The 17,146-nt window shown below is 35.7% G+C and overlaps 1 protein-coding gene across 4 annotated transcripts in view; it reads left to right on the forward strand.

Annotated features, from left to right (window-relative positions):
* Positions 1–8,343, forward strand: part of Ctnna2 (catenin alpha 2) — a 940,372-nt gene extending 932,029 nt beyond the window's left edge. For all 4 annotated transcript variants that reach the window (XM_076833066.2, XM_076833065.2, XM_076833068.2 and 1 more), the window contains one exon: positions 8,056–8,343. In XM_076833066.2, coding sequence (XP_076689181.1) covers positions 8,056–8,343 — 288 coding nt within the window. The remainder of the gene's footprint in view (positions 1–8,055) is intronic.
* Positions 8,344–17,146: the final 8,803 nt, after the last annotated feature.

Here is a 17,146-nt window from a genome sequence, read left to right on the forward strand (position 1 = left end):
GATCTACTCCTTAAAACTGTAAAATACTTAATTTTCAAGACCCAAGAAATCAAATAGGAATGCCCTTAGGATTCAGTAACTTTTCAGATACATTAGATATCAGATCAGTTAGATATCGGTATGTTAGATATCACAGTATATGTTGTGATATTAATTGTTTTAATGTGTTTTTCTAATAATAAGTATATCAAAGCTGTGATGGTCATTTTTACCTCAGATATTATACTTGTTAATGTATGCAGTTAATTTTTAATGCCCAATTTTAGATCATCCATTAAAATGCTTTGCACTTTTCTTAATGCTTAGGTCCTCTCACTAATGATTTCATTAGTTGCCAACATATTATATGGTCAATACAAAAATGCACAATCTAGCCCACAAAATTAGTTGTGAGAGCAAAAGAGTTAATGCAGTGTTGTTTAGCTAGAAATATTTGTCCAATTATTTATTTCATTACATAAATAGTGTAATGAAAACAAAAATTTAATAACAAATGGTATTTAACAATGTAAACATAGAGTGCAATGGATGATGTATCTGTGCTATAAACTATATATGGAGTTTAAATTTGACAATTCTGTCAAAATGTAACCTCTTGGAGGAGGGAGGTAAGTATGTTTCCTTTCCTGTGTCACTTAGCAGATTCTAAGAGAGCCAAGTGCCATGATTGATTAATAGTGTCTGTCATGGATACTATAAGGGTGAATGGTAAATTGCTGCCCTGTGTTTGCCACTGTCCCTGTCTTAAGAGGAAGGAAGCAAGCTTTGCTAGCTTACTTCATTGTTGATATTTGAAGAGGAAGAATGACTGGAGCAGAGCTCTGAAATGAGGGTTTGCTATAAAAGAAATGTCTTTTTTTTTTTTTTGCGAGTGTATAAACATCCTGAGACGACTTAAGTGGAGAAATATACGATTAGGCTAGACCTTTTCACCATGTCTTTGTTTGCTTGAGTTATTTATTGCCCGGGACATGGTAGAGTTTTTAAAAAGTGTTATTGATATAGACTCTGGAAAAGAGTAGGCAGATATTTCAAGGTATTTCAAATGTATCACAGTTTCTAAGGAGATCAAATACCTCTTCAAAGTCTCATGGATTTTTTAAACATGAAATGTTCCTCTTGGCGGATAATAGGCTCCAGTGCTCTAGGTTTCTAGCCTTCCATTCATTAACAGCAAAGCTGACTTGTAGCAAAATCTGCCCCCCTCCCACAAGCAATTTGTGACTGCTTTGGGGGAAATGATAGTTTAAATATAAATAAATGGCCAGCTCCATTGGAAAGAATCCAGTTTTCTCATGGTGTTTGCTTTCAGTTTATTGTCAATTCTTTCATCACAACTTCCTTCCCTGAAATGTGTAAGATAGCCCCATTAAAATACTTCTTGTTCTTAATATATTAAAACCATTGTCATTCCCATTAAAGATGTTGCAAAGTGGCTAATAGGGAGTTTACCCATATTGGGGGAACTGTTTTAGCATTCTCATATACAGTGCTACAAGCAGTGACTTGAGATAATGAAAACAAAAATCCCTGACCCAGGAATTGCTATGCATTTTGAAGTGATCAAGGCATATTTCCTTAGTATTTATATTCCACAAACACCTTTCATTTGGATTTGGCTTATTCTGTTTAATTTAGCCTGTAGTGCCATGACATTTACATTATTTTAAATCTAGTAATAGATTGATTTTACTTTGGATTTCCATGAACTGCCATTTATGTTTCATTAATTTTTGGAAGCAAACAATCAGTTTCATTTTTTTTTTTGGAGAAGATATACAATCTGAAAATGGACCCGTCTCTACATGTGTACATAAATAGATAAATACAGAATGCACAGTGCAGTTCTAACTCTCTTCTGAAATGGTGAGCCTGGCCTTTACAAACTAACATCTTAAAACATTTACTGTGTTAGATTCAGTTAATTCAGTGTGTGCTCTACCCTTTCACATTAGTTTTGCATTTTTTGACCTTGCTAGTTTGTTTTGGCTATTGTGCTTTAAAAAAAAAATGAATCAAATCAGTTGCTGATTTGCCCAGGAAGTGTTCCCCATTATCATAAAGGATAAAGAATTCTTAATTGCTTAGCTACTCCATAGATAGTCAAGGCTACTTTCTTTTAAAATAAGTTATTTCTTGATGTTGTCAAGTCTTAGATTATTAAAGGGATATTGATTTTTATCTTGAAAGTCTTATATAATAATAGTTTCAGTAAATTTATTTTTTAGATTTTTACCTAGGGAGGGAAACTGGACTTAATATTTCTTTAAAATTTTATTAGCTCTCTCTTCCGCCCCCCCCCCAAAAAAAAGCAAAGGTCAATGTTCTCTCTGACAAGTCGATATCTCTCTTTATAAAAACAGAGTCTAGATAGCATGCCCACTATGAAGCTTATTTCCCCTGTCCTATCCCTACCTGAATCAGAATAGATTTACTGTATCTTTTGCTCCTTGGACACCTCACATCGTATTACAAAACTTATTGCAGAGTGTTATACTTTTTAGTTTACATGACTTGTTTTGTCTTTGCACTGTGAGCTCTTATAGTTCTGCACCTGTATGGATTTGTGTGTGTATTACGAGCAGTGGATAGCACAAAATAGAGATTCAGTAGGTGTCTGAAGAAATACTTGGAGATGGAGAAATGTTGAGGTAGAAAGACAAAGGGGTAGGCTGGATGAAAAGGGGCTAATGAGAATTCAGCGTTTCAAGAGATGTGTTTGCACTTCTGAAAGATTATGATTAAGCTATTCACTCATATTCTGTTTCTGTTGCAACTGAATTGGTGTTACAATGTAAGTCCACCTTTAAGGAAATAGCATGTAACCTATGACATGAGTTTTCAGGAATATCCAGATGATTATGCAAGTGTCAAGACAGTTATTTCAAACACATTTGGTGGTCTTCAGCTTTGAAGTGATAAAGGAATTAGGCAACATAAGTATTGATTAAATGACAAGAAAAGCCAGAGTTCAGAAAGTTCTTCCTTCTAGTCTTTCCATTTATTAAAAAAAAAGAAAAAAGAAAGAAAGAATGATGTGGAAAAGAGAAATCAGACTTTGTATTAGAAGTTGAATGGGGTTAAGAAGAATGAGAATAGAGGTAAGAAAAAAAAAAAAAACAGAAAATGCCTTATAGAAACAGCTCTCTCACCCTTATTTGCTTTGCACGGACTGTAATAGAACAAGATGTGAGGAAACATCTGTTGCCTTTTTAAAAATAGTACTTTGATATTTTAAAAGAATAGTGACAGAATTAGGAGAATTCTAATTTCTATGGCTAGGGACAGCAGACACCTATGGGATGGAAAAGGCACAGTTAGGCTAGCACAGCACAAAAAGATGTTTGGATAGAGGATTCTTCTTCAAAGCATGCTTTTTGGAAGCTGTATGATGTAATTGTTAGAGCATGGGTTCTGGATAGGCTTTCTGAATTTAAATGTTGGCTTTATCACTTATTATAGTGTGACCTTGAGCAAACCATGAGTCCTCTAAGTCCGAACTGGGATCATACTATTACCAATCCCAAGGGTGTTTCTTTTTTCTTTTTTTTTTTTTGTGGTGCTGGGGATTGAACCCAGGGCCTTGTGCATATGAGGCAAGCACTCTACCAACTGAGCTATATCCCCAGCCTCCCAGGGGTATTTTCTGAGGTTGAATGAAGGAAAGAAAACTTGAGGAGTTGGTTCACAGACAAGTACATGAACTCATTTGCTAATTGTAGGCTCTTTTTTAAAATGAGCTGAAAATGAACAGTTTCTTTTAGACTAGATATAGGAACTTAATGCAATCATCAAAGAAATTGAAATATCCTCCTGAACAGGAAAAGATTGACAGGTCTTTTCAGCAAAAACAGACATCTATGTAATGTAGGCTGGCTTGGGGAAGAACTGAGCTGTGGTTGCCTTTGGAGGCCATTTTAAAGCTAGCAAGGCAAGCCCAGAATATAGGCTTAGAGCATTAATTAGAGTAGCAAAGCCCAGCCTAACAGAACAGATGGTTAGAGCTGGGTAATAAATATGCTTCTCAGAAACTGGGCAAGTATAAAAGAAATTAGTAGAGGTCAAAATTTGGGCTCCATTGTCCTGAGGATGCCAAGAGGGACTAGGAAGGATTAAATACTGGGTTGGGACAAACCCAAGACCAGAGGTCTAGGCAAAGAGTATTTAGGATCTGAATAATGGGATTGAAAAATTTAAACCAGGTGAGATAGAGATACTCATGAAATTAAGTCATGAGGTTAACAGGATGTTGATAGGTTTAAGGACCGTTTTCCAGGTGGGCAGGGTAAATAGAAGAAGGTTTGTTTTGAATTATAGATAGTAACTGAAAAATAACAGCCCAGAAATTAAATAATATTTTGAAGGAGTAATGCTATATAGTAGGTTCAGATGCTGAGCTTTGGAGAGAGGTGTGTTTTTATCCTTAATCCCAACTATATATTACTAAAGGAGCAAGTTAACATTACAGAAGCTTCAATTTCTTCACCTATAAAATGAGGGTAATAATACCTACTTTAAGGATTTAGAAAATTTAATTGCAAAATTTAATTCAAAGAATTAAGGTACCTAGTAGGTGCTCAATTTTTGTTATTATTAAAACTTCATTTGCATATCTTGTTTGAAAATGCCACTGTTATAGTACAAATTACCAGATACAATGCAATTATAATAAACAGGGGTTCCTAAACCTTGTATGAAAATTTTTTGCCATATAACTTTGCTCTTTCTAATGTCCCATTTGGAAAGTGAAGTTTAGTGAAAACTAAACTAAACTAATTGAAAACCAGGTCTTGGTACCATTTTGAACAAACATAAAGAAAACCATTTTAAAAATAAAATAACTCATTATGCTTTAAAGTTACCTAAATTACAAAAGTGAGTATAGTAGCAAAGGGTAAAGTTTATGTTTTAGGAATTCACCATTTTAAAATGTCACATTTTGTATTAATAATCTTAGACTGATCATATTGTCTGTGTAATTGTGTTCTAGTTGGCTGGGTTCCCTCGCCTCCTCATTTTACCTTTCCCCAAACTCAAGATCTGCATTAGCAGGTAGCTTGAATGAAGTCACTGGCTTTATAGTGGAGAGCTATCTCACTCTCAACCCATGTATTAGGTTTATTCACAGGATTCCTGCATCAGGCTGGGAGAGCCAATGGGTTCTGGAGAAGAGACAGGCTCTCATTTTTTTGCTGCAGAATTAGACACCATCTATCTGAAAATGGAATCTGTGGTAAAAATCTCCAGATTACTTGTATCCTTCTCTTTGGATCTGCTCAGTTCTCCCAAGACTCACTCTCCAGAATCATTTAATAATATAATAGACATATCTTGTCCTATTCTATTCCTACTAATTCAATTACCACAAAATAAATCAAACTATCTCTGACATATCATTTTACCCTCTTTACCCATAGCACAGAATAGATTGGACTAACTTTATGAATGAATGTTACTCCTTTTTGAAACCTGACAGACTTTCAGGAAACTATCATTTGGACCCGAGAGGTATCGGGGTGGGGTAGAGTGGGGTTCTCTTGTTGCTTCTACCACATTCATGACTGATGTGCTCCTGATTGTCCCAACATTTTGCTGTCTCATCTTTGCCCTTCATTATTTATACTTCTACCTGGGGGTTGAATGAGAAAGATGAAACAGTGAAATTCAGTCAGATAACTAGCTCTGATGTTACAAGCTAGTAAATAAATGGTGGAAATCCTAAAATCATTGAATAAAATAAGCCTTCAGATTGTCTTTGGGTTTCATTAATCCAGTGGTTTTCAAACTTTGGCATGTATCAGAATCCCCTGGATGGCTAGTTAAAACAAAGATGTAAGTCTTTGATTCAGCAAGCTTTGGATTGGGCCTGAAAAATTCTACCAGTTCCCAGGCGATACTGATGCTGCTGGCTTAGTGCTCTCCCTTGAGAACCACTGCACTAAATCCATGTTTGGCCTCTCCTGTTAACATGAATAATCTAGGATTTTCTTTTTAAGCTAACTCTAGAAAATTGGGCTGTATAAATGAAACATCATGGGTTAAAAAGTTATTTGGGTACATGTGCACCTTGTACAATGGTCTGTAAGCATTTGGTTAAGGGAGTCAATTATATATCAGTGAATTGTAGTTCTGGAAGTATGTTTGCTTCTCTATGTTATGTAGGGTCGATATAGTACTGACCTTTAATTTTTTTTAATCATAAAGCATTCCTTCTTTGGTGTAGTACAAGGGGTTCATATGTACAAAGCATCTTCCATTATTTTCCCAGTGATCAGACTCTATGAACATTTTTGGTGCTGGAAGAATTGAGCTCATTTGATTACCATAATATTTTTAACCCAGTTCAACTTTTTTTTTCTTAAAAAAGCTTTAATAAAGAAAATGGAACAAAGAAAAGCCAGAGTGGTGTTGGATTCAACTTCTTTTGACCCCAGTCACTGCATGGAACACATTTTTTCTCACAAGAAATGATAGGAAGTTAAAGTGAATGTCAGTCACATCAGTGGGGGAGCCACAGGGTTTAGTGCCTCTCAGCTTAAACACTACTAATCACCCAGCCCTTAGAAGGTTCTGTGCCTCATTTTCCCATTCTTGAATGCACTTATAGCCCATGACTTACGGGTTATATAGCAAGCATGTTTTTTTTTTTTTTTTTACTCTAAAGGACACCTTTCCTTATTTGATATTACAAGAAGTTTGATGAATATCAAATGAGGTTGGAGTAAGACTTTTCTTTCACTAGATCCTGGAAGAAAGGGAGTTTGAAAAATGTCTGGTTCAGGCAGTGAGACTGAAAGAAGCATCAGACAGACACTGAATGGCCTGATACACACTAGTAGCACTCTAACTAGTAAAGTGCAGGAAAGAAGGAATCTAAACATCCCTGGTATGGTGTTGGGTCTCTAAATTTATTTGCAAATTGGGACTTGTCATCGCTTGCTTGCTTCTTTATTTATTTATTTATTTATTATGGGAACTGAACCCAGGGGTGGTTGACCACTGAGCTACATCCCCAGACTTCTTAATTTTTATTTTGAGACAGGGTCTTGCTAAGTTGCTTAGGGCCTTGCTAAGTTGCTGAGGCTGGCTTTGAATTTGCATTCCCCCCTGTCTTAGCCTCCCAAGTCTCTGGGATTAAAGGCGTGTGCCATCAAGCCTGGCTGTCATAGAATTTTAAAAATCTCTCCAACCCAGTGTAGTGGCAGCGTGGACTAGTAGTATAGTCTTCAAGTACTTTGCTACTTAAGCTATGTAAACTTCTGCAAGTTACTGGACAATCTCTCATTGAAAAAAAAAAGCAATGATAATAATACCTCCTTCTTCATAGAGTTGTTGTGAAAGTTAAATAGGGAAATACTTGAAAAATTCTGAGAACAGTGTTTGGCACGTATTAACGTGGGGATATGGGGATCTTGCTGAATGCTGGCTAAACCTATAAGATTCTGACATGATTATTGATATTATTATAGGAGATATTTTCATGACCTAGAAATAGTTAAATGGATACCACAAGCTCAATTTTAAAAAAGCCAAACCACTTTGGGATTCTTCCTGTGCTTTAGCTCCTTCCATCCTCACCAAACCCAAGCTCAGGATGTAGAAATAGTCATAGCTAGGTAGGAAGATACAGAAGTAGGTCATATCATTGAAATGTAACCCTTTGTGACTTTATTCCTCAATGCCTACCAAATGCTTTTCAAATATTGGGTAACTGTCACTATTACTAATGAGCCTAATATAATATATCGCTCTTTGGAACAACTTATGTTACTTTGGAATTTGTATATGCTAAAAAGAAGGGTTTGTCTTTAGCGGTATTGAGATTTTAGAAAGTTAGGTATCATAGAGAAACTTTTTATGTTTGTTTACTTTGAGATCAGATATAGGAGAAGTCAGGTGGCTGATTTATAGTCTGTTCACTTGTAAGAATTTGCTTATTTTCGGCAATACCCTTTGCTTGAACAAGCAAAACATTGTTTTGTGAAACTGCACCACCTTCTTGTGAATTGGGAGCCTCGATTAACCGAGGTATGTCTTATTCTTTTCCTACTCTAGCTGGACAGTGCTACGTCGCTTATCCAGGCAGCTAAAAATCTGATGAATGCTGTTGTCCTCACGGTCAAAGCATCCTATGTGGCCTCAACCAAATACCAGAAGGTCTATGGGACAGCAGCTGTCAACTCACCAGTTGTATCTTGGAAGATGAAGGCTCCAGAGAAGAAGCCCCTTGTGAAGAGAGAAAAGCCTGAAGAATTTCAGACCCGGGTTAGGAGAGGTTCTCAAAAGAAACATATTTCACCTGTGCAGGCTTTAAGTGAATTCAAAGCAATGGATTCCTTCTAGGACGATTGGCTTTAACAAGAAAGATTTTCTTTTCTTTTTAGTTTTCTTTTTCCTTTCTTTTTCATTTTAATTCCATTTTTGTATGCATACCTGCCAACTCGTATGCCTCTGGCATGGGGAAATTAAGAGAGCAGTGTCTGTTTGCATGTAAGATGAGATGTGATCAATACTACTGATCCATCTGTAGCCTGGGGAGGAGGGGACAGGGGGATTCCTGTCCTGAGGTGGCACAGAGCTGTCCTTTGTAACATTCTCTTAAAAGTTGGGCAAAGAGTTCGCATTGCAATGTTTACGGGAGTGGGAGGGATGGGGAAAAAATAAACTTAACTCTACAAAAGCAAACTCTAATGCATGCAAGAATCATTAGGTTGGCAGGTATATTCATAAGTGAAAAACCTGGAAGTGTAATGGTAGAACATAAAACTTGTATTGCTTCTGTTTCAGTGCAAACATGTACTAGCCAATACGCTTAAGTGTGTGGCCCACAAAATTGAACAATTGAACTTTGATGTCATTCCCATGATCTTATGTGGATTTTTTTTAACTGAGGAGAAACTAGTCCAGCCTAAAATGCTTCTTTTAATCTATATTCTGTTCTTTCTCTTCTGATAGTGCCATTACTAGTGCTCATGTTATCATTTTTTCCCCTTTACTAAAAATGATAAACATTTATTTGAGATAATTAAAATCCTTCTGGGGGCACTGGAAGCACAATATGGTGACTGATCTTTCTTTCTTTCTTTCTTTTTTAAAATACGAACTATGATTTTGCTAGAAATAGAAGGCCCAGTGGTGGAATGTTAGAGGAATAAAAACTGACAGTGTGTGAAGGTTTAGAGGCAAATACATAGGTGTAGCTTGGAGTGCTGGTATCTAATATACCATTGTATTCACTAACTCAAAATAAACACATTTAATCTTGATATCCGAAGAATGTCTTCTTCTTTTTTTTTTTTTAAATGTGTACTTAATAAAAGATTTAGAGAATCCTTAAAAAATGGATTTTAAATGCTTTTTTGTTTTTGGTTTGCTTTTACATACTAGGGGTAAAATAGGTGAAATATAAATCATTCGGTCATTTTTAAAATCTAAAAATTTCTTTTGTTTTACTTTGTGCTTTGTTTTCCCATTTGTTTTTCATTCAATTTCAAATGGAATCTAAAATAAGAAATTCTTATATTAAGACTTTTCTGGGCCATGCTTGGCCCTGGGCTAAAATTGAGAAACTTAATATGTTCTCAGAGAGAATGATAATCCAGTTTTTAAAAAAGAGAAGCCCGTTAATTTCAAAACTTTATTCACTTAGAATTTTTTTTTTTCTCTCAATTGGGAAAACAGAGCCTCTGTCCTGTAACTAAGAAGGCATGTGTTATTTTTCAGCTACAAACTGAAAAGTGGAGGAAAGCACCCAATTATTCTCTTGAGTAACTGGAACTCCTCATCAGAATGAGTCCTACAAGTTATCCAATATTATATTGGATATAATATAACCTTCTGTCTCCAGAAGGTTTCTGGTAAAACACACATGCATTTCTTAGCAATGTGATCACACATGGGGAAATCAAGGACGCCTAACCTTACGTTAGCCTGTGTGCAAGATCTCACAGAGAAGGAGCAGGTTAGTTATGGAAAGGAGGGAGGAGCTTGGGGCTGGGACTGTAGCTCAGTGGTAGAGTGCTTTAGCACGTGTGGGGTACTGGGTTTCATCCTCAGCACCACATAAAAATAAAGATATTATGTTCATCTACAACTAAAAAAATATTTTTAAAAAGGAAAAAAAGAAAGGGAAGAGCTTAGTCCAAAATCTCCTTTGGAAATGATCTGTTTAAACTACTGCTGCAACCTATATTAAGATGGGGAGGTGGTTTTTATGGAGGAGCCACCTGACTTTGAGTATAGAATCATTTTTTTGGGGGGGGAGGGCAAAATATATTTTATTAACATACTTCTTTTGAATCACAACATAATGTAGGAAAATAACTAGAAGTTGAAGAAGAAAGGTGTGTCCCCCAAGGCCCTGTTTATGACAGTGTATAGGTTTATAGACACTGGGCCATTGTCCTGGGCCAGGTATTCTGTCTTCTCTGTCTTCAAGTTCCTACTCCATCATGTGCTTTTTAATAGTACATACTATGAGTTTTAAAGTACATATGAGTAAATTTTCATAAGATGTTTATCTTAATCATTGCCTGGCACAGAGTAAACACTGGAAGTCCATTGTTCTGTTATATCTCAATTAACACAAATGTTATCACTATTGGATAAATTTCTTTCAGTTTTTAAGGTCTTAAGCATTATTTTTCTTTTTTAAAAATTTTTAATTGATTTTTAAAAATATAAATGACAGCGGAATGCATTACAATTCTTTTTTTTCTTTTTTTATTGATTTTATTTTTTTAAATACATGATAGTGGAACGTATTATAATTCTTATTATTCATATAGAGCACAGTTTTTCATATCTTTGTATATAAAGCATGTTCAAGCCAATTCATGTCTTTATACACGTACTTTGGGGTTTTTTTTTTTGTATTTGAATTCTTATTACACATATATACCACAGTTTTTCATATCTCTGGTTGTATATAAAGAAGGTTGACACCAATTCGTGTCTTCATACATATACTTTGGATAATGATGTCCATCACATTCCACCATCCTTGCTAACCCCCTATCCTCTCCCTTCCCCTCTGGTTTAATTGTCACCCCTCTGTCCTATCTAGAATTCTTCTCTTCCTCCCATGCTCCACCTCCCGGCCCCACGATGAATCAGCCTCCTTATATTAAAAAAAAATGGGCATTTGGTTTTGGGGAGATTGGCTAACTTCACTTAGCATTATCTTCTCCAATGCCATCAATTTACCCACAAATGCCACGATTTTATTCTTTTTTATTTTGGAGTAATATTCCATTGTGTATATCTCTCACCATGCACAAAACTCAATTCAAAGGTGGATCAAGGTCCTAGGAATTAAACCAGAGACTCTCCGTCTAATAGAAGAAAAAGTTGACCCTAATCTTCATCGTGTGGGATTAGACCCCAACTTCCATAATAAGACTCCTATAGTGCAAGAATTAAAACCAAGAATCAATAAATGGGATGGAATCAAACTAAAAAGTTTCTTCTCAGCAAAAGTAACAATCTGTGAGGTGAATAGAGGGCCTACATCCTGGGAGCAAATTTTTACCCCTCACACGTCAGATACAGCACTTAATCTCTAGGGTATATAAAGAACTCAAAAAGCTAAGCACCAAAAACAAAACAAAACAAAACAAAACAAAAACCTAACTAGTAACCCAATTAACAAATGGGCCAAGGAGCTGAACAGACACTTCTTAGAAGAGGATACACAATCAATCAACAAATATATGAAAAAATATTCATCATCTCTAGCAATTAGAGAAATGCAAATCAAAACTACACTAAGATATCATCTCACTCCAGTCAGAATGGCAGCTAGTATGAAGACAAACAATAATAAGTATTGGCGAGGATGTAGGGGAAAAGGTACACTCATAAATTGCTGGTGGGACTGAAAATTGGTGCAGCCAATATGGAAAGCAGTATGGAGATTCCTTGGAAAACTGGAAATGGAACCACCATTAGACCCAGCTATCCCTCTCTTTGGTCTATACTCAAAGAACTTAAAAACAGCATACTGCAGGGACGCAGCCACATCAATGTTTATAGCAGCACAATTCACAATAGTTAAACTGTGGAACCAACCTAGATGCCCTTCAGTAGATGAATGGATTTTAAAAAATGAGTATAGAATCATTAGATAACTGATAACTAGTCTGCTCCCTTGCATAAGCTTTCAGAATGCTAACAGAGGCACTCATTCACTAGTAAATATTTAAGGAATGTCTTCTTTGAGCCTGGTGCTGGGCTGAGCACACTACCTAGTAAACTTATCTTGGAGGGATGGGGGAAGGCTTCCTTACTAGTTTGCACATAGTAAGGCATAGTAGCAACTAACATGCCACTTTCATGCCATTGGCCAGAACAACAAAGTGTATTCTTAGTAGTGTATTGTCAATTCTTTGGAAACCGGGGAAATCTCTTTTTCACCTTTGTCTACAGGATTGAAGCCAGTAAAGAGTGCAAATAATATCAATATAGTGATGATGATTGTGTGGAAAAAGTAAACAACTATTTATAGGTCCCCAAAGAAATGTAATTAGCACAATTAACTCTTCTGGGTTCAAATATTATTCTGTTTTTTAATGGGCCAAAGGAAGTAACTGTTCTTCAGACTAACCAAAAAAAACTTAAAATTTAAAAGTTTATTGGCAAATCCTGAGAAAAAGCCAGCAGGTATCAGAAGAACATGTAGAGAATGCCCTTGAACTTTGGCTCATAAAATTTTATGTAGATATTTAAATGCATTTTTATGAACAATGTTTATGTGTACGTTTCTGGAAATGAATCTCAATTTTGCTTAGTCCTTGGTTTCAGTTCTTACTATTGCCCAAAGCCTAGGTCCTTATCCCTGATGCCAATACAATAATGAGGACACAGTTTTGAGATAAAGGGAAAAGAAGGTCTATTGCTTTGCCAGCAAAGGAGAAACACAGGGGCCTCCTATCCCAAAGGCTGAGATTCTGCCTATCAGTAGGAACAGGGCTTTTATAGAGGTGGCTCAAAGGCTACCTTCCATGGGTTCTCTGTCTGGAGTGGCAATTCACTTGTTGATTTGGGAGATGGTCATTTCTGAGTTCTTCTGGTACCAACCCCAAAGTCTGGATTACTTTGTTCCTATGGTGGGTGTATACTCAGGGACAGATTAATCTGCCTAAAATTAGAAAGGTACTCCTATTTCCCCTGAGATTAGGGAGGGGGAGAGATTAGAGAAGAGCAAAGAGAGAGAAAGAGAAAGAAACATGTTCATTTTAAAAATAACTTGCAGTGGCAGAGCAGCAAAAGCTTTATTCAAGGAATAAAGTAGATGACTATTCCATTACCAAGCCAACATCACTATTCTTCCCACCATTGCTCTTCTAATCAAGGAGCACAAAAATGTACAAAGAAATTTAGAAGGCAAGTTTTCAACACTACAGCAATAAAACAGTTGGTGAATTTCCTGTTCTTGAGAAACATAGTCCAGCTGGGAAGATATTATATAGATAGAAAAAAAAAAGAAATAAATAGAAATAATAGAAGCAAATAAACCAAGAAATTATACTCAAAGTGCCAAATGAATAAAACAGGGAAATAACACTGAGTGGAACTATAGAAATAAGAACTTACTGGAAACTACAGTATTTGGAGATTCATTAAAGGAAGAGGTAATATTTAGAAATGAGTAAATAATAAACATGTTCTCAAAGAATAGAATGAATGGATTTTGTAGGAGGGATGACTGAGATGAGAATTGAAGGGGAAAAACAGAACAGCATACTCTCAGGTGCAAACACAGAGAATGTAAAAGTCCTGAAGAGGATCAGTGGGAATAGGGGATGTGAAATCGTAGAACGGGCTAAACTAGGAGGTCATGAAGAAGTGTGACCATCATCTCACAGGTAATATGGAGCTTTCAAGTGAGATGGCAACACAAATACGTTCTGATACTGGTCAGAAGAGCATCTCTGATAGAAATTTATAAGGACAAACAGTAGATAATAGGGCAAGAGAATAATTAGAGGATATTATTTTCTTTGGTGAGATCAGAGAGAAATCTGAAGAATATCTAAACCGTTCCACATTAAGAAAGGTAGATAGTATGTATGAGGAGACACAGAATAAGTAACTAATCCCAAGCAAAATGGAGTATTTCCTAAAGAGGCAGTGATTTTGGATGCAAGATGATGCATATATGATGGGAGAAAACTGAAAAAAACAAAAAACAAAAAACAAAAAACTCAGTTTCTTGTACTTCACTCTTCTAGAAAAAAATCTTTATATTCTTTTAAGGGCCTGGAGTATTCAGGGAAAGGTAGTTTATTATCTACAGAAGATCTGCAGTTTCGCTCCCTTAAGGGTAGAAGAACATGATGTCACCATTAATTTTAGAAGTCAACTCTGTAACCAGTTGGTCATGATTTAACCCATGGGAAAATAGACTGTGTAAGTATCATCATGACGGTGATCAGTTTTTGAGCATCACTTATATGTAGAGTTTGAGCCACAAAAGTCTATCAAGTGTGTGTAAAACAGTGTTTCTAAGCAAAAGAATTCATTAAAAAATATTGATTTGATTTGATGAATTACAGTCCCTAAATTAACTGCTAATAGGTCCACATTCTTTTGATTTCTATTTCTGTGTATTCATCCAAATTAGAGAGGTCAGTGCTTACTCTTCACTTGAATATTGTGGAGCCTGTCAGAAGTAATGACAGGGAGTGAATTAACTACAGAAAGCTGTTAATAAATACTGGGGTGACGTCAGAAAAAACAGTGGACTTTGTAGAAAGCTCCAGGTCCTTGTTCCCTGGTGGAAACACAAGGTAAACAAAAACATATTGATCATAGTACCTCTGTGGAAACTTTAGAAACATTTAAGGGTTTGCAGCAACCTAGAGAATGCCCAACCAAGGGATAAAAACACAATATGACAGGAACATGTGGGGCATATTTGTTTGACTTGCTCCAGCCCTTCCCTTGCACAGTAAGGGAAGAGGGAAGCCACCCAAATCCCGCTACTTCTACCAGGGAAGGAAAATCATGGAACTTGTTTCTAATGTTCTGTTTGGTGGCTACTCGGAGGAACAGTCTCTGACCGACCTAAATTGAAGAACAAATGGGAATGGTGTCATAGTTTGAATTCAGCTAGGAGGCCACTCAAAACAATGTCAGGCATCATAGAGATAACAAGCCACAGAAAACTCTAACCCCATGGGCACCTGGAGGCAAGAGATTATATGCAGAGAAATACAATAGAATATTTAAGACTCTGAGAAGAGCTTGCAGGGTGAGATTCTTAGAGAATACAAGACTTTCAAAAGCAGCTGTACACATAGGGACTTGGGAGGAAAAGAAAACAGAGGCCCAGGGAAGAGATGTGTTTAGAGATGGGATGAAAATTAAGCCTTCACTCAAGGCTTATCAGTGAAGGTCAATCCTGCATAATTCAATCTGCAAAAAAAATAATTAGTGGCTATTTCTTCAAATACCAAAATATCTGTTATGTAAATAGACTACCTAAGAGCATTAAATTCAAAGTAAAAATACATAACATGAAAATAATAACCAGAAGAGAACAGGGTTAACTATCCTAATGTCTGACCAAAAACAGACTTTTAAATCAAGACTGTTAAAAAAAGAAAAAGGATGCTATATATAATGATGAACAAAATCAAGAAGATATAAACAGAAACTTCATCTAATATTAGAGACACTAAAAAATTAATCACAATTAACAGAATTAAAGGGAAAATATGTAACTTTTTAATAATAGTAGGAGACTTTAAAGAAGACCATTATGGAAGTTCTCAAGAAAGTGACTGAATATCAATAAAGAAACAGAGGACTTGAGTACTACTATATATCCATTGAACCTAGCAGACATGCTTAACCATCCCAACAGCAGCAGAACACATATTTTTCTCAAATCACATGGAGTATTCTGCTTGTTAGACCATAAGTTATGATATACAGTCAATAAAATTTTAAGATGTCAAAATTATACCAAGTATCTTTTTTGATCACAATAGAATGAAATTAAAACTCAATAGCAGAAGGAACACTGAAAAATCCACAAATATGTGAAATTAAATAGCATACCCTTAACCAATGGCAAACATGGTCCTCCTCAAACATATCCAATACATTGGGGGCCCAAATAGAACTAAAAGGCAGAGAGCCATTTTCTCCTGACCTTGGATATCCATGTTCTCCAATTCTCCAGTTCTTGGCCTTCAGACTTAAACCAGAGTTTGTACAGTGGGCCAATTGTTCTCAGGCCTTTGAATATAAGCTAGAACAGTACTACTGGCTATCCTGAGTCCCCAGCTAACAGTGTCTCCATAATCATATAAGCCATTTCCTTATAATAAATTTCTTTATTTCCACCTACCTATCTAATTACCTTTCTCTAAAGAACCCTAACTACACAGGAGGATAAAATATAGATTAGATCAGAGATAAACAAAATAGAAACTACAGGAAAAATAAACAAACAATTGGTTTTTTGGAAATATTAAAAAAAATTTACAAACTTTTAGCTAGATTAACCACAGGAGAACAAAAGAGGGTGGAGATGACTGAAATAACCAAAATCATAAATAAAAGATTCCTCTTGTTTTCATAAAAACAAAAAAGTTTATAAAAGAAAAGCATAGCAACTATATGCCAACAAATTGAATAACCTAGATGTAATTAGTAAATTTTTAAAAAGGAAAAGAAAAACAAGAGCAACATTGAATCATGAACAAATCCTAAAAGGCCTATAACTGGTAACAAAATTGCTTAAATTAGTAATCAAAAAAGTTTCCAATAAAGAAAAGCCAAGAACCAGAAGACTTTACTGGTGAACTCTGAAAATTATTTCACAAAGAATTATCAAAATCTCACCAAACTCTTGGCAGGGGAAATGAAAGTAAGAAAATTCCAACACATTATGGGGCTATCAAAGCCAGACAGAGGACAAAAAAGTTATACATCAATGTCTCGAATGTTAATTAAAAGGATGATATTGTTTGAAATGGTTTGTCCCCTCTGAAACTCAAGTTGAAATTTAATATCAATGACAAGATATTAAGACATGGAGCCAGATGGACATTTTAGAAGTGATCAGACCTTAGTATTTATCCTGAATAATTAAAGTCATTATGTTATAGCAATACACGCATACCCATGCTTATAG

This window comes from Callospermophilus lateralis, chromosome 14, assembly GCF_048772815.1.
Source record: "Callospermophilus lateralis isolate mCalLat2 chromosome 14, mCalLat2.hap1, whole genome shotgun sequence".
NCBI lineage: Eukaryota > Metazoa > Chordata > Mammalia > Rodentia > Sciuridae > Callospermophilus > Callospermophilus lateralis.